Source organism: Heptranchias perlo, chromosome 25, assembly GCF_035084215.1.
Source record: "Heptranchias perlo isolate sHepPer1 chromosome 25, sHepPer1.hap1, whole genome shotgun sequence".
NCBI lineage: Eukaryota > Metazoa > Chordata > Chondrichthyes > Hexanchiformes > Hexanchidae > Heptranchias > Heptranchias perlo.
The window spans coordinates 25492900-25508420 of NC_090349.1; the positions used below are offsets into that span (position 1 = coordinate 25492900).

The following is a 15521-nucleotide window of genomic DNA, read 5'->3' on the forward strand; positions in this document are numbered from 1 at the left end:
ATGTTCAAGTAGAAAAAGAGTTCCACAAATAACAATTTTGTGAGTATCCACATAAAAATATGTAACACAAGTGCAAGTTGCCCCAAGTGCTTCAGTTGAGAACCATTTTCCTGAGAAGCCACTCAACAGCGTACTTACGTCAGGTCAACTTTCCACATATGTACAGTACAGTCATCTCCTCCTGCTGTGAAAATATAACAACCATCATATGAACAGGCAATATTGGACACAGCTTTTCCATGGCAGATAAGTGCACAGGACCTGTGGGGGTTTCCATCCAGTGGCAGAGTTTGTAAACCCACCTAGGTAACAGGAGGCAAGACAATACATTTTTAGAATTCATCGGCACAAATGCTCATTGTACTAATCAGCAGAGCACCACACTAGTACATCAAACCACCATAGCACCAAACTCTCGTTCCAAAAATAAATTATATGTAATTTATTTTCAAAATCGTTGGCCCCTGAATTTCTGTGGGGTCCTTCCAATTTCTTGCGATAACTTTGGTGGGAGATCAGCGGAACCCCCACAGAAACATCGTAAATAGCCGTTTTTAGCTGCTTTAGTCATTTATCTGGGGATTCCACTAATCTCCCACTGGAAAACCCCAGTGGAAATGCCAGGCGATTATTTTTAATAGTAAAATTATTAAATCAGCAATTTCTGCCACTGTAAAATAATAGATATATCCTAGTCCAGGAGAACTGAATCATCAGGATGTTAATTAAACATAGGTGTTTCAGCCAGCAGGTCATTTCAATTATTCTGTTAAATCTAGCTGCCTTTCATTGTCAGACTTATTTCTCCTTATGTTTTTTAATCAGCATTTGCTCTTCCCCCCGCCCCTCCTTTTCTGGGGATGGTGACAATGTAGAGTTTAATGGCACCAGCACCTCTTTGGTATCTGAAACAAAAGAGCATTCTTCATATATGAGCCGAGAAGGCAAATGTTACCAGATTATTCAACCGTGACAGGCATCACCATTACACCCAGACCTGTTGCCACTTCACATCCACATACATACACTTTCAGTAGAAGTCACTGCATGGCAATCAGGAGGGAAATTCTAGCTGATTTTGCTCTCCCTAGCCCAGGGACACTGAGACCAATATTATGGCACCATTGCGGCTTACTCAACACAAACAATAGATGGGATCTTCCTCATCTGTAAGGTGCAATACCACACTTCCAGTGAGCACATTTACCCAATGAGAAGTCTTTGAAGAATTATTTTTGGAAACAGACAATTAAACACAAAATAATATTGCAAATGGTTTCTCTTAGAAAAAGAGTGAAAACTAAGCAGCGAACCCAATGAGACAATCGACGATCCGGAACAGCAGACAGAGGGATCCGCGGTACAGCAACCGAAGAGGAAAGAGTCAAACTGGACTCCTCCGGAGGGTCGCTGCCCTCAGCTGGACATGTATGCTCAAGCTGTCAGGAAATGCGTCAATGCCAGATTCATCAGCCGCACTCAGAAGACAGTCCAGAATGTCACCCGAGCACAACGCAACGCCATCAACGCTCTCAAGACCAACCGCAACATCGTCATCAAACCAGCGGACAAAGGAGGAGCCATAGTCATACAGAACAGAACAGACTATTGCAAAGAAGCATACCGACAACTGGACAACCAGGAACACTACAGACGGTTACCCGCAGATCCGACCAAAGAACACACCCACCAGCTCAACAAACTGATCAAGACCTTCGATCCAGACCTTCAAAGCATCCTACGCACTCTCATCCCACGTAATCCCCGCGTGGGAGACTTCTACTGCCTCCCAAAGATACACAAAGCCAACACACCCGGACGTCCCATCGTATCAGGCAACGGAACCCTGTGTGAGAACCTCTCTGGATACATCGAGGGCATCCTGAAACCCATCGTACAGGGAACCCCCAGCTTCTGTCGCAACACTACAGACTTCCTACAAAAACTCAGTACCCACGGACCAGTTGAACCAGGAACACTTCTCACCACGATGGACGTCTCGGCACTCTACACCAGTATCCCCCACGATGACGGCATCGCTGCGACAGCATCAATACTCAACACCAACAACAGCCAATCTCCGGAAGCCATCCTACAACTCATCTGCTTCATCCTGGATCACAATGTCTTCACCTTCGATAACCAGTTCTTTACCCAAACACACGGAACAGCCATGGGGACCAAATTCGCACCCCAATACGCCAACATTTTCATGCACAAGTTCGAGCAGGACTTCTTCACTGCACAAGACCTCCAACCAACACTATACACCAGATACATCGACGACATTTTCTTTCTATGGACCCACGGCAAGGAATCACTGAAGAGACTACACGATAACATCAACAAGTTCCATCCCACCATCAAGCTCACCATGGACTACTCCTCAGAATCAGTTTCTTTCTTGGACACACGAATCTCCATCAAAGACGGGCACCTCAGCACCTCACTCTACCGCAAGCCCACGGACAACCTCACGATGCTCCACTTTTCCAGCTTCCACCCTAACCACGTCAAAGAGGCCATCCCCTATGGACAGGCCCTGCGAATACACAGGGTCTGCTCAGACGAGGAGGAACGCGATGGACACCTACAGACGCTGAAAGACGCTCTAGTAAGAACGGGATATGACGCTCGACTCATCGATCGACAGTTCCGACGGGCCACAGCAAAAAATCGCATAGACCTCCTCAGGAGACTAACACGGGACGCAACCAACAGAGTACCCTTTGTCATCCAGTACTTCCCCGGAGCGGAGAAACTACGCCATGTTCTCCGCAGCCTTCAACATGTCATCAATGAGGACAAACACCTCGCTATGGCCATCCCCACACCTCCACTACTCGCCTTTAAACAGCCACCCAACCTCAAACAGACCATCGTTCGCAGCAAATTACCTAGCTTTCAAGAGAACAGCGTCCACGACACCACACAACCCTGCCACAGTAACCTCTGCAAGACATGCCAGATCATCGACACAGATACCACCATCACACGAGAGGACACCACCCACCAGGTGCATGGTTCATACTCCTGTGACTCGGCCAACGTTGTCTACCTCATACGTTGCAGGAAAGGATGCCCCAGAGCATGGTACATTGGCGAGACCATGCAGACGCTGCGACAACGGATGAACGGACACCGCGCAACAATCGCCAAACAGGAGGGTTCCCTCCCAGTCGGGGAACACTTCAGCAGTCATGGACATTCATCCACCGACCTTCGGGTAAGCGTACTCCAAGGCGGCCTTCGAGACACACGACAACGCAAAATCGTCGAGCAGAAATTGATAGCCAAGTTCCGCACCCATGAGGACGGCCTCAACCGGGATCTTGGGTTCATGTCACGCTACACGTTACCCCACCAGCGAACAAATGTTATCTGTTTTTAATATAATGGGTCATTTGCTGGCTTTCTCTGCCTTCCGGATGTTTCTGCCTCTCTCTGTTTTTTTTCCTGTTTGTTTTTTTGTTGAATGTGTATTCGGGGGTTCTGAACACGGTGATTGCCTTGGCAACGGGCAGTTGCAGGGGCATTCTGTAAACACCATGTATTGTTCTATATGTATAAATGCGTAGGCTTCGAGGAGCTCCTGAACATTTACCTGAGGAAGGAGGAAGCCTCCGAAAGCTTGTGAATTTAAAATAAAATTGCTGGACTATAACTTGGTGTTGTAAAATTGTTTACAATTGAAAACTAAGAACTGCATTATATTGCCTTTGGGTGCAGACATTTTTGTGGATGAATGTGTACCTTGTCATCTGTGATGTAGGATAAATAACCCACGTCAGGTTCACTGTTGCTTGAGAAAGGGAGAATTTCTATCTTCCTAACAGGAGATCCATAAGTTGGGCTTAAGACTGTCTTCCTAGAGAGAAAAGAAACATTTCAATCATATAACAATAAAAGGAATTGCAGGATGTCAACACAATCAGGAGTTCAAATGCCTTCAAAGCTTTTAATCAGTTTGTAATCAAGCTCAGGCTAAACAGGTGTGACATTAAATAGATTAACAAACAAATTACAAGTGAAATAAAGATAAAAGTTGACCTCTTCAGATCCTGCAAGGACAAAGGGGATGAAGTTCACTAGGATTAATATAAGAATGTGCATGAACATTGTTCAAAGTGTTATCAGAGGAGCAAAGAGAGATCTAAAAATAAAGGCACAGCTGCAGATGCAAAACATAACATTAAGTAATAACTGGAGCAAAGAAGAGCCACAAGGCTAATCCCTAGTGTTAGATATCTGAGTTATGAGGAAAGAAGACTGGAGACACTTGAGCTTTTCAATCTGGAGAGGAGGCATTTGAGAGGTGATCATACAGAAGTATATAAGATAGTAAATGGTATGGAAAAATTGAATCCAGAAAATTAATTTAGAAATTGTGAGAAAAACTAGTTGAAGCAAATTTAGGACAAATATCAGCAAAAACCCTGGAAGTATTTAAGAACCAATTGGATGCTCCAATGGTGGGGGGAGATTTAGGATCTATATGGATTGATGAAGTAAGATGGGCCAAATAGCCTTTGTCATCCATAGTTGTGATCTGATTCACCTCAATTGTGTTGCAGCTGTTTTGTAAAGTCAAAGAAATATTTTTTTATGATTGATAACAATTGGCTGCAGTCATTGTGGTGTGCCAGTGTGTATCAGGGCAATATTTCATGTTCAGTCTTAAAGGACACATCAAACCAGCAAATAAAAAACCCTCTTACTGTCCTATATGGATGGGCTAAGTGGCTCAGCCTACTGGCAGCTGGAATAAACAGCAACTTCTGCATCCAATGTTTATACTGTCACCAGGAGACACCACTTCCCCTAGAGACACTGGTGAAAACCACCTCCTTATGTATGTCTTGGAGTCCCCTAGAGGCAGCAGTGCATCATATTTCCCTTATAACATTCTGGATTGGAGTAGCTGAAATTCAATTCTGTTGAACAAGTCAATTTGCAGATTTTGTGATTAGAACCTATATAATACTGTGTGTTCACATCTCCATTTAAGTGTTTTATGTTAGCGTTCAACAAATTTTCACCAGTTGTGTACTTTTTCGCAATGATATAATTTGTGAATAACCCAAACCACTAAATCTCTTCAAATGGTTCAAATTGACAATGCTGGAAATGCACTGAAAAATAGCTGTGTAGAAAGATTTGGCTATGATCTAAATATACTTTCAAAGAAAATTGAATACAATGAAATAGTTATTCCTTTATTTGACTGGATATAAAAATGAGTGTTTTAAAGCCAAATGTTATGCCTTTTCTGAATAAATGGGTTTCACATACCTGCACATTTTGGTAGTGGCATTGTAGAGCTTTAGTTTATACTGGTTGTTGGCTGTGATAATGAAGCTCTCTTTAGTGATTGGGGGGTACCAGGCCATGCACATAGGTATGGCACTCTGTTCTATTCTATCACTACTCAATATCCGCAAATCATCCTTAGTACTATTAGCCAGATCATACTCTACCTGAGGAATAAAAAAAATGGAATTTATTAAATAAGGTTTACATGACAGCTACCACTTAAACCATCGTATGTTATTTTTTGAAAGTGGAAGAAATTTCGTAAGGTCAGTGGCAAATACAGCAGTAAACATGAAGGAAAGAAAATGATTGAAATAGGTGAAACACAATAACAAATGCATAACAAACAATATGGAAAGACTAGAATATATGGCAAAGAATAATCAATAAATTATGCAAAGTGAAGAGTACCAGAGGGAAACATCTAGTGACTCATTGTAAGAGCTAAGGAATTCCCTTCAACATAGGATCTTTACCATTGATGATGTCATATCAGGAAAGAGATCAGGCTGAGACGAACTCCAAAGAGTCCAACCCAAGTCAGAGGGGTTTGAGGTGGGCATCCACTACTAAATGAGCCACAAGGGAAGCATACCTCTATTTGAATTTAAAAGGTGTGTGTCAACATCAGTATTCTTCTTTTAAAAAATGAAACAGTTGCAAGGAATTACAATCAACACGTTTCTCTCTTTCCGCTTCTTTTTATAGCTTGCTTAAATAGTGAAAAGCTAATTTCATCAAATGGCGACCAGACTTAGAGGTTAGTGAATCTGGTAGTGCAATTGCAATATTTCTAGTTTGCTTTATTACTTGATAATCAATAACAGGTGACTACTTGCAGCCAAATCATATTTAGGGTTTGATCGAACATTTAACAGTTTTGCTTGTATCATTCTGAACTATGTCAAAGGAATGGATTTTTAGTGAATAAAGGAGCCTGGCCAAGATAAAACATTAAACATTTACTTACCAGAAATCTGTCCTCTCCAAGAGACAATAGTCTGGATTGGTTGCTGTCCAAATATATCCCAAACATGAGACTTTGAATGGGTTTAAAGTGTGCATTTTGCCTTCCTAAATACACCCAAGACTTATGCCATAACTGAAACACTGTTACTGTGGTTTTACTATCCTGCAACAAAAAGAACACATAATGACAAGAGCCATTGCACAAACCAAGATTTATTATTTAGCTGGAATAAACTTTAGCTCATTGGACAGTATAACCTATATTTATTCTTCGGCAATTAATGTAATTTATCTAGCGCAGCAGTGTTGAAAAATAGCGAATTAAATTTTAAAATTGAAAACAAGTAATATCATTAATCATCATCTCAGTATTGTATTTTATACAAGTGCTTGACCACATAAAACCATGGCTTCACACAGTTGGTTGAGCAGTTAGCCTAGCTCCACCTAGTCTTTGCAACATCTATCACTTCATACCTTCCCTGCTAATCTACCACTTTATACCCTCCCTGCTAATCTAGCACTTCATACCTTCCCTGCTAATCTACCACTTTATACCCTCCCTGCTAATCTAGCACTTCATACCTTCCCTGCTAATCTACCACTTTATACCTTCCCTGCTAAGCATATGTGGTGTCGTTCTCAAAAAACTGAAATTAGCAAATAAAATTTACATCGAGTCTACAGCACAGAAATAGGCCATTCAGCCCCACTGGTCTATGCTGGCGTTTATGCTCCACGAGTTTCCTCCCTACTTCATCTAACCCTATCTGCATATGCAGCCGCCCCTTAAATGCATCAATGCTATTTGCCTCAACTACTCCTTGTGGTAGTGCGTTCCACATTCTTACCACTCTCTGGGTGAAGAAATTTCTCCTGAATGTGGAAAATTGCCCAGGTATGTCCTGTCCACAAAAAGCAGGACAAATCCAATCCAGCCAATTACCGCCCCATCAGTCTACTCTCTATCATCAGCAAAGTGATGGAAGGTGTCGTCGACAGTGCTATCAAGCGGCACTTACTCACCAATAACCTGCTCACCAATGCTCAGTTTGGGTTCCGCCAGGACCACAGGACCTCATCACAGCCTTGGTCCAAACATGGACAAAAGAGCTGAATTCCAGAGGTGAGGTGAGAGTGACTGCCCTTGACATCAAGGCAGCATTTGACCGAGTGTGGCACCAAGGAGCCCTAGTAAAATTGAAGTCAATGGGAATCAGGGGGAAAACTCTCCAGTGGCTGGAGTCATACCTAGCACAAAGGAAGATGGTAGTGGTTGTTGGAGGCCAATCATCTCAGCCGCAGGGCATTGCTGCAGGAGTTCCTCAGGGCAGTGTCCTAGGCCCAACCATCTTCAGCTGCTTCATCAATGACCTTCCCTCCATCATAAGGTCTGAAATGGGGATGTTTGCTGATGATTGCACAGTGTTCAGTTCCATTTGCAACCCCTCAAATAATGAAGCAGTCCGAGCCCGCATGCAGCAAGACCTGGACAACATCCAGGCTTGGGCTGATAGCTGGCAAGTAACATTCGCGCCAGACAAGTGCCAGGCAATGACCATCTCCAACAAGAGAGTGTCTAACCACCTCCCCTTGACATTAAACGGCATTACCATCGGCGAATACCCCACCATCAACATCCTGGGGGTCACCATTGACCAGAAACTTAACTGGACCAGCCACATAAATACTGTGGCTACAAGAGCAGGTCAGAGGCTGGGTATTCTGTGGCGAGTGACTCACCTCCTGACTCCCCAAAGCCTTTCCACCATCTACAAGGCACAAGTCAGGAGTGTGATGGAATACTCTCCACTTGCCTGGATGAGTGCAGCTCCAACAACACTCAAGTAGCTCGACAACATCCAGGACAAAGCAGCCCGCTTGATTGGCACCCCGTCCACCACCCTAAACATTCACTCCCTTCACCACCTGCGCACTGTGGCTGCAATGTGTACCATCCACAGGATGCACTGCAGCAACTCGCCAAGGCTACTTCGACAGCACCTCCCAAACCCGCGAACTCTACCACCTAGAAGGACAAGAGCAGCAGGCACATGGGAAGAACACCACATGCACATTCCCCTCCAAGTCACACACTATGCCGACTTGGAAATATATCGCCGTTCCTTCATCGTCACTGGGTCAAAATCCTGGAATTCCCTTCCGAACAGCATTGTGGGAGAACCTTCACCACACGGACGGCAGCAGTTGAAGAAGGCGGCTCATCACCACCTTCTCAAGGGCAATTAGGGATGGGCAATAAATGCCGGCCTCGCCAGCGACGCCCACATCCCATGAACGAATAAAAAAAAATTCCCTATTTGATTTATTAGTGACTATTTTATATTTATGACCTCTAGTTTTGGACTCCCCCACAAATGGAAACATTTTCTCTACATCTACCTTATCAAACCTTTTCATTATCTTAAAGACATCTATCAGGTCACCCCTCAGCCTTCTCTTGAGCCCCAGCCTGTTCAGCCTTTCCTAATAAGTACATCTTCTCAGTTCTGGTAGCAACCTGATGAATCTTTTTTGCACCTTCTCCCATGCCTCTATATCCTTTATATAATATGGAGACCAGGACTGTGCACAGTACTCCAAGTGTGGTCTAACTAAGGTTCTATGCAAGTTTAACATAACTTCTCTGTTTTTCGATTCTACCCCTCTAGAAATGAACTCCAATGCTTGGTTTGCTTTTTTATGGCGCTATTAACCTGCGTCGCTACTTTTAGTGATTTGTGTATCTGTACCTTGAGGTCCCTGTGCTCTTCTATCCCATTTAGACTCTTAGTATCCAAGCAGTATGTGGCCTTCTTATTCTTCCGACCAAAATGCACCACCTCACAATTATTATATATTGAAATTCATTTGTCAATTACATGCTCATTCTGCAAGTTTATTAATGTCTTCTTGCATTTTGACGCATTCTTCCTTTGTATTAACTACACCCCCAATTTGGTGTCGTTCACAAATTTTGAAATTGTACTTCTGATTCCTGAGTCCAAATCGTTAATATAAATGTTAACAACAGTCATCCCAGCATCGATCCCTCTGAAACACCACTTCTCACCTTTTGCAAGTCTGAGTAGCTACCCTTAACCACTACTCTCTGTTTTCTGTTTTGTAGCCAGCTTGCTATCCATTCTGCTACCTGTCTCCTGACTCCAGATGCTCTGACCTTAGCCATGAGTCTAAAATGCGGTACCTTATCGAAGGCCTTTTGAAAATCCAAATATATTACACCTATTGCATTACCCTCGACTACTCTTTCTGTTACTTCTTCAAAGAATTCAATAAGTTTAGTCAAGCATGACTTTCCCTTCTGAAATCCGTGCTGACTATTCTTTATTATATTTTCATTTTCTAGATGTTTTTCTATTACATCTTTGAGTAAAGATTCCATTACCTTTCCTACCACTGATGTTAAGCTAATTGGTCTATAGTTCCCTGGACTTGTTCTATCTCCCTTTTTAAATGTAGGAATAACATTATCTGTCTGCCAGTCCTCTGGCACTATTCCCTTTTCTAATGAATTTTTATATATATTAGTGCCTCTGCTGTCTCTTCCCTAACTTCTTTTAATCTGCATGGGTGCAACCCATCTGGACCAGGGGTTTAATCCTCTCTGAGTTTGATTAATTTATCAATTATCTCCCCCCTTTCTATCTTAAATGTCTTTATATCTTTTTTGATCTCTTCTTCTAATGTCATGCCCACCTTGTTAGTCTCCCTGATAAATACTGAGGCAAAGTAACTATTCAATATTTCTGCCATTTCGCTGTCATTGCCTGCGAGTTTATCTTGTACATCCCTTAGCGGCCCAATCCCTATCCTGATTTTTCTTTTGTTATTTATGTGCCTGTAGAATACTTTAGTATTTATTCTTCTCAAGTATTTTAATTCCAAGTAAGATGGTGTGGATCTTCAATATACTGACAGGTTGTGGTGTGCCAACGTGGGCAGGTTCCAAGTAGAAGCATGGCACTCATGACTGTATGGATTCCAGCTGGGACATAGTTCCAAAAGTGCTAGTCACCCCAATACTTTATTGAAGTGGCTATTCTTCATATGTGAGCTTACATAATGAATGTTGGCAGGCTATACTACACTAGTGACATCATAGCTGAGCCCAATCCTTGTCCTTAAACAAAATCCACACATAAACACTTACCAGTAGGGGTCACTGGAGATTGATTGCTGTAGTGCCCTATCTGCCATCCACCCTGAGATCAGCTAGCTCAAAACTGACTAGAAATTCAACCCAGGGACTTTTGGTTTATATGGCTAAGCTAAATGCTGCCTTTACCAAATGAGCCATGGGGTAAGTTCTCAGAACAGTACTGGTAGAAGTTTAGGAACAGATGGCCCAACCACCTAACCCCTCTTGGTTGGGATTGGTATGTGACTCAGGGAGACCAAGGAACAAGAAAAAGAACATAACCTTGAAAAGAGGCATTCTCGCCCTTAGGTTGTTTTTTTGTGTGTTTGTAACTTAGCTTTTTTTTGTTTCAATGATGAATATATTTGCAAAATTAAAAATAATTTTACATTGCTTTGAAAATAGGGTGAAAAAAAACAAAAATTGATAAGTTATTTAGGTTTCCTGTTACTAATTTGAGTGACCAATGCACTGTTCAATGAAGTGGTAAGACACAAGTGTGCGCCTGCAATTCTCCACATGGCAAGTTTCCAATGTAGGCCTCTGGGATGTGATAAGGAGGTTCTCCACAAGAATGGCGGAGAAATTAGAGGAAGAGTATCCATAAGACATTTCCAAGCACAGCTACATGTTTACAGAGGGGCAGAAGCCTGGAAGTATTTCATCAGGGTGTAGGGGATTTTAAAGAGGAATAGAATATTTAAATTTTAAAAAGAACTTAAAATTAAAATTACATTAAGCCTAATTTATATATAGGCAATAAAATTTAGAATGTTTTGGCATCCATTGTTGTATTGTGATTTGCCGTATTATAGATCAAGTTCTTTTGTCTGTTAGTCTAAGCAATCATTAAATATTTGAAGAACTCACTACTGTTGCTAGGTATCTAGATTCATGTGAGAAGGTGATCTGAGTAATAGCATCTTTGGCATATTGGAAAGGTTCTGGGCACTCATCATTCAGAGAAAGTGCATCAAGGATGTGAACACTTCCGTCAGTAAGTCCAACTCCCAACAGTGAACCTATGGGAGCAAGAAAATGGTATTTAGCCAATGAAAAAGTCTAGAAAGAAAATACAGAACAATGTTACCTTTTCCATCAAATATTCATTTATTTCTGAGGTCAATGGAAAAGAAAATGAGGTGCGGTGTAAAACGGGCTGCTGATTCGTTAAGAGCCCGTTTCACACTACTGGTGTAGACCAATTTCAACACCAAGATTTTCTGATGGGCATCATTTTAACACTTGTGGCAGCCCATTTGTGTTATCACTGACATTAAGATAACGGCAATTGGAAAATCTAGGCTAAATTCTCAATGTAGCATAGTATTCAGACGGTGCACATATTTCATTCCAAGGTTCTCCTTTAAGATAATGATTTGAGACACTGAATGGTACACTGGGTTACACATTGGACTTTACCATCTAGTACTTGGACGCAAAAGTAGTTCAGGCTAATGGTATCAAAGGCTCCTCTATCTACTGAGTTCAATCCAGTTCCTAATGAACATGAACCCCAACATCAAATTGCCCCTAATTCAGCACTAATTAGCAGTCTCACTGAGAGGGGCTAGCAAATGGCTGGTGTGGGAAATAGAAAAATATCACACTGCTCCAGTAAGGGATACTGTTCTGAGGCATATTGTTGGGTACAGTGGAGGGAGCTTTACTCTTGCACCTAACCAAGCAACACCTGACCTCGGAGTGTTTGATGCTGATTGTGGGTGCCTAAAATGGAAAGTGTGCCATTCATCAGCATTAACATCCTTTGCCTCGATAAGCATTAAAATATTTACAAATTAAAAAGATTATTAATTCAATACCTGCTTTATCATAAGTCACACACTGAATGTAGTTCCCTGTTCCAAAGAGCCTGCTGCAGATAGGTTTCTTCTTCTCATAGTTCCAGACCTTCAGGAGTCCACTATAGCTTCCCATACAGATGAGAGGCTGAGCAGGGTGACATGCTATGGCATGTATTGCTGCACTGTGCTCCTGCAATAAAATTTGAAGCTTGCACCCATCTCCAGTTACATGAGCCACAGTAGCATCATCTGTTGCTACAATAAAGTTTCTACATGGAACAAACACACAAAAATAATATGAATTAATACATTTTATTACTTATGTAATAAGTGAAATTCTGCTTTTTAAATTTTAATGAATTGTGACACCTTGAAGAGATACAAACGGGTTGGAAACATCGGTAAATGTTAAAAAAAGATGCAATAGCTTAAACTAGTGGGAAGCAATATATATCTCCCAATTTATAATCCTGCAGCACCAGGAGGGAATAATAGTGACATAAGAAGAGCTGGCCAACTGCAAGTCCGAATTAAGTCATTGGCTAAAGGAAGGAGAAATATATACTTTCTTCTTAACCAAAACTACTTATAATTTTAATCTTTTGTTTCAACAATTTACATTTATAGAGCACCGTTAATGTAGAGAAATGTCCCAAACTGTTTTACAGAGGCATAAGGAAAAAATTTGAATTATGAGAACAGATTTGTTCAAGGGTAACTGCACTATAATCAATCAGAGAGGAGATTTTCACCCCATCTGCATGGGCTAAATTCAAAATCAGGTCCTAGAAATTAAAGGGCATATTGTTAGCCACATCTCCAGCAATTAATGCAGGTAAAACATCTTTTAAGTCAAGTGACATAAATGCTATAAAATAATATCAATAGTTTACAAGATGCATTGAATACAGTCTCGTATAGGCAGGGTTAGATTTATGGTGGTGATGCTCTAGGCTCACCAATTAAGTTGTGTCTTTTATTAAGTGCATTTTTTTGATGGTCATGATGCCTCCATGAAGATGGGTCCTTGGTTGCAGCCTAAATGTGTTATGCTTAAATGCAGTACTGACTATATGATTATTTATTCCCACACAAAAGATTCCTCTCTCTACAATGACTTATTCTGCACATACTATGGAAAAGTCAAGCATTGTGAAAAGAAAAACTATTGAGGAGCTTATTCTTTAAGAAATTTTTGTCTGCAACATTCAAAGTCCTTTTCCTCTGCTCCATATATTGCAATTATTGGCTACCTTCCATTATTTTCAACAAGAAACTAGATACTATGAGGTTAGGCAAGAAATCAAAAATTTGAACAGCCCCCTTCCAGCTCATTTTAAAAAATAAATACATGCTTCATGGTTTAAAATTATGAAACATTTTCAATGACAAAAGCCTTTCATAAAGTATTTAAAATGTATCGTTCACATATTTTTATTTAGAAGACTGGACTCAGACCATGTTACAACACTCAGCAGAGACATAATTACACCTAAAAGCATTTCTTCCTATCCTCGTAAACTTCATGTCAATTCTTTCACTTCAAGGTGAATACATTAGATTTAAATAATAATTTTTTATCTATCCCAAATATATATTGTAGATATTTGTGATAGTTACTATTGTTAGAAAATTGGCTTGTTTTTTCTGTATAAAAATAATTAAATTATAACGAAATCACGACAGAACACTACAGCACGGAAACAGGCCATTCGGCTCATCAAGTCTGCATCAGTGTTTTTCTCCATGAGCTACCTAATCTAATCCCGCTTTCCTTTTTTCTTCCCATACCCTTTAATTTTTTTTATTGAAGCAATTATCTACTTCCCTTTTAAAAAAATAACAATGCAAACATTGATTTCTAAAATGTATCGAAGGAACTAATACAGGATTTACATGGTATGTTTAAAATTAATATTTTTGCTTTGAATTATTTCTACAATATATTGGAAAGAGGCCATAGAAAGGAAAGAAATACTTATTTTTCAGTAGTCTCGCTCAGTTATGTATTGCTGGTGATTGATTTATGCAATTTATCAGACTGCTTCTTATAAGGCTTATGCAAGGATAGGAGCTTGGGTATTCTGATATTAGTGAGCGGACACTGAAGAGCAAAGGTATTGATTGTATGAAACTTTTTCATGGCTATCTTACTGGCTTAGATTAAAGTGTTGGAGTGATCTAGGCACATTCTGCAACTTACTGTAGGCAAATTATGGGATATGTGCTAATGTGTTTTACCAGTTCTTGTTAAACACTACCACAGCTTTGCCAGCGATTGCAAAGTAGCCACCGTCTGGGCTCAGATATGAAGAATAAGAAGAATAGCTATTTGGAGAGTGATCAGTGCCCATGAAACTGAACCCACCTTCAGGAGAGGAGGGGAGGTAGGTGGCAGAAAAAGGAGGGGAAAAACATACTTGGAGCTTTCCAAAGGTTGGATATACCTGAAGGTTCATCATTAGACAGTTTCCTAGAAGTAAAGGGAATTAGGGGTTACGGGGAGTGGATAGGAAATTGGACATGAATTTAGATTTGAGGTTAGGATCAGATCAGCCATGATCTTATTGAATGGCGGAGCAGGCTCGAAGGGCCGATTGGCCTACACCTGCTCCTATTTCTTATTATACTTACGTAACATTAGGTTACAGGTAGCAATTCATATCAGATATCTAAAAACCCTTATGTAGAAAAACTAATATGATTTATACAAAGTATTTATATGAATTAAAATACTTCCAGTAGTGCATCAAGTTAAGAATTGATTAAATTTTTAACGCTATATGGATACTTTTTCAAGTAATATTGTTTAACCGTGTGTAATTTAAATGAAGTATGAAGATTACGAACCTGACAACAAATTGCTGAGCATTGATGTTAGATTCTGATGGGTAAGAGGTTTTCTCATTGGGTATTGGAGCTGGTTGACTGGAGAAGGAAATTGAATTGATAGGTCCCAGGTTGAAGTTACTATACCAATTAAGTAAGCAAAGCTGCTCATCATAAAACTTGATGTAACCTTTGACATCACAAGTCACTACGTACCTGTAATGACCATTAAAAATACAGTTATTATTATCCAAAATAATTCCCCATTCCAAGTTGATGACAACAAATACCTTCCCAGTTATTAAAGTCACCACTCAGCTCCTTCTATCATTTGCATCATTCACAAAAAGACATCGGGCCGAAAATTTCAATGGCACTATTGCGCTGTCAGAACAAAAGCGGAGTGGAACTTCTACCCACTTGAGGATATGGCACTGAGCTGA

At 40.7% G+C, this 15521-nt stretch overlaps 1 protein-coding gene across 3 annotated transcripts in view; it reads right to left on the reverse strand.

The window, feature by feature from the left end:
- The window catches only part of cfap251 (cilia and flagella associated protein 251), a 63099-nt gene that overhangs the window by 16824 nt on the left and 30754 nt on the right, over positions 1 to 15521 (reverse strand). For all 3 annotated transcript variants that reach the window (XM_068005797.1, XM_068005796.1, XM_068005798.1), the window contains 7 exons: positions 15100 to 15294; positions 12268 to 12518; positions 11315 to 11466; positions 6284 to 6445; positions 5293 to 5477; positions 3754 to 3868; positions 139 to 302 (listed from right to left, as the gene is read on the reverse strand). In XM_068005797.1, the coding sequence (XP_067861898.1) occupies positions 139 to 302; positions 3754 to 3868; positions 5293 to 5477; positions 6284 to 6445; positions 11315 to 11466; positions 12268 to 12518; positions 15100 to 15294 (1224 nt within the window). The remainder of the gene's footprint in view (positions 1 to 138; positions 303 to 3753; positions 3869 to 5292; positions 5478 to 6283; positions 6446 to 11314; positions 11467 to 12267; positions 12519 to 15099; positions 15295 to 15521) is intronic.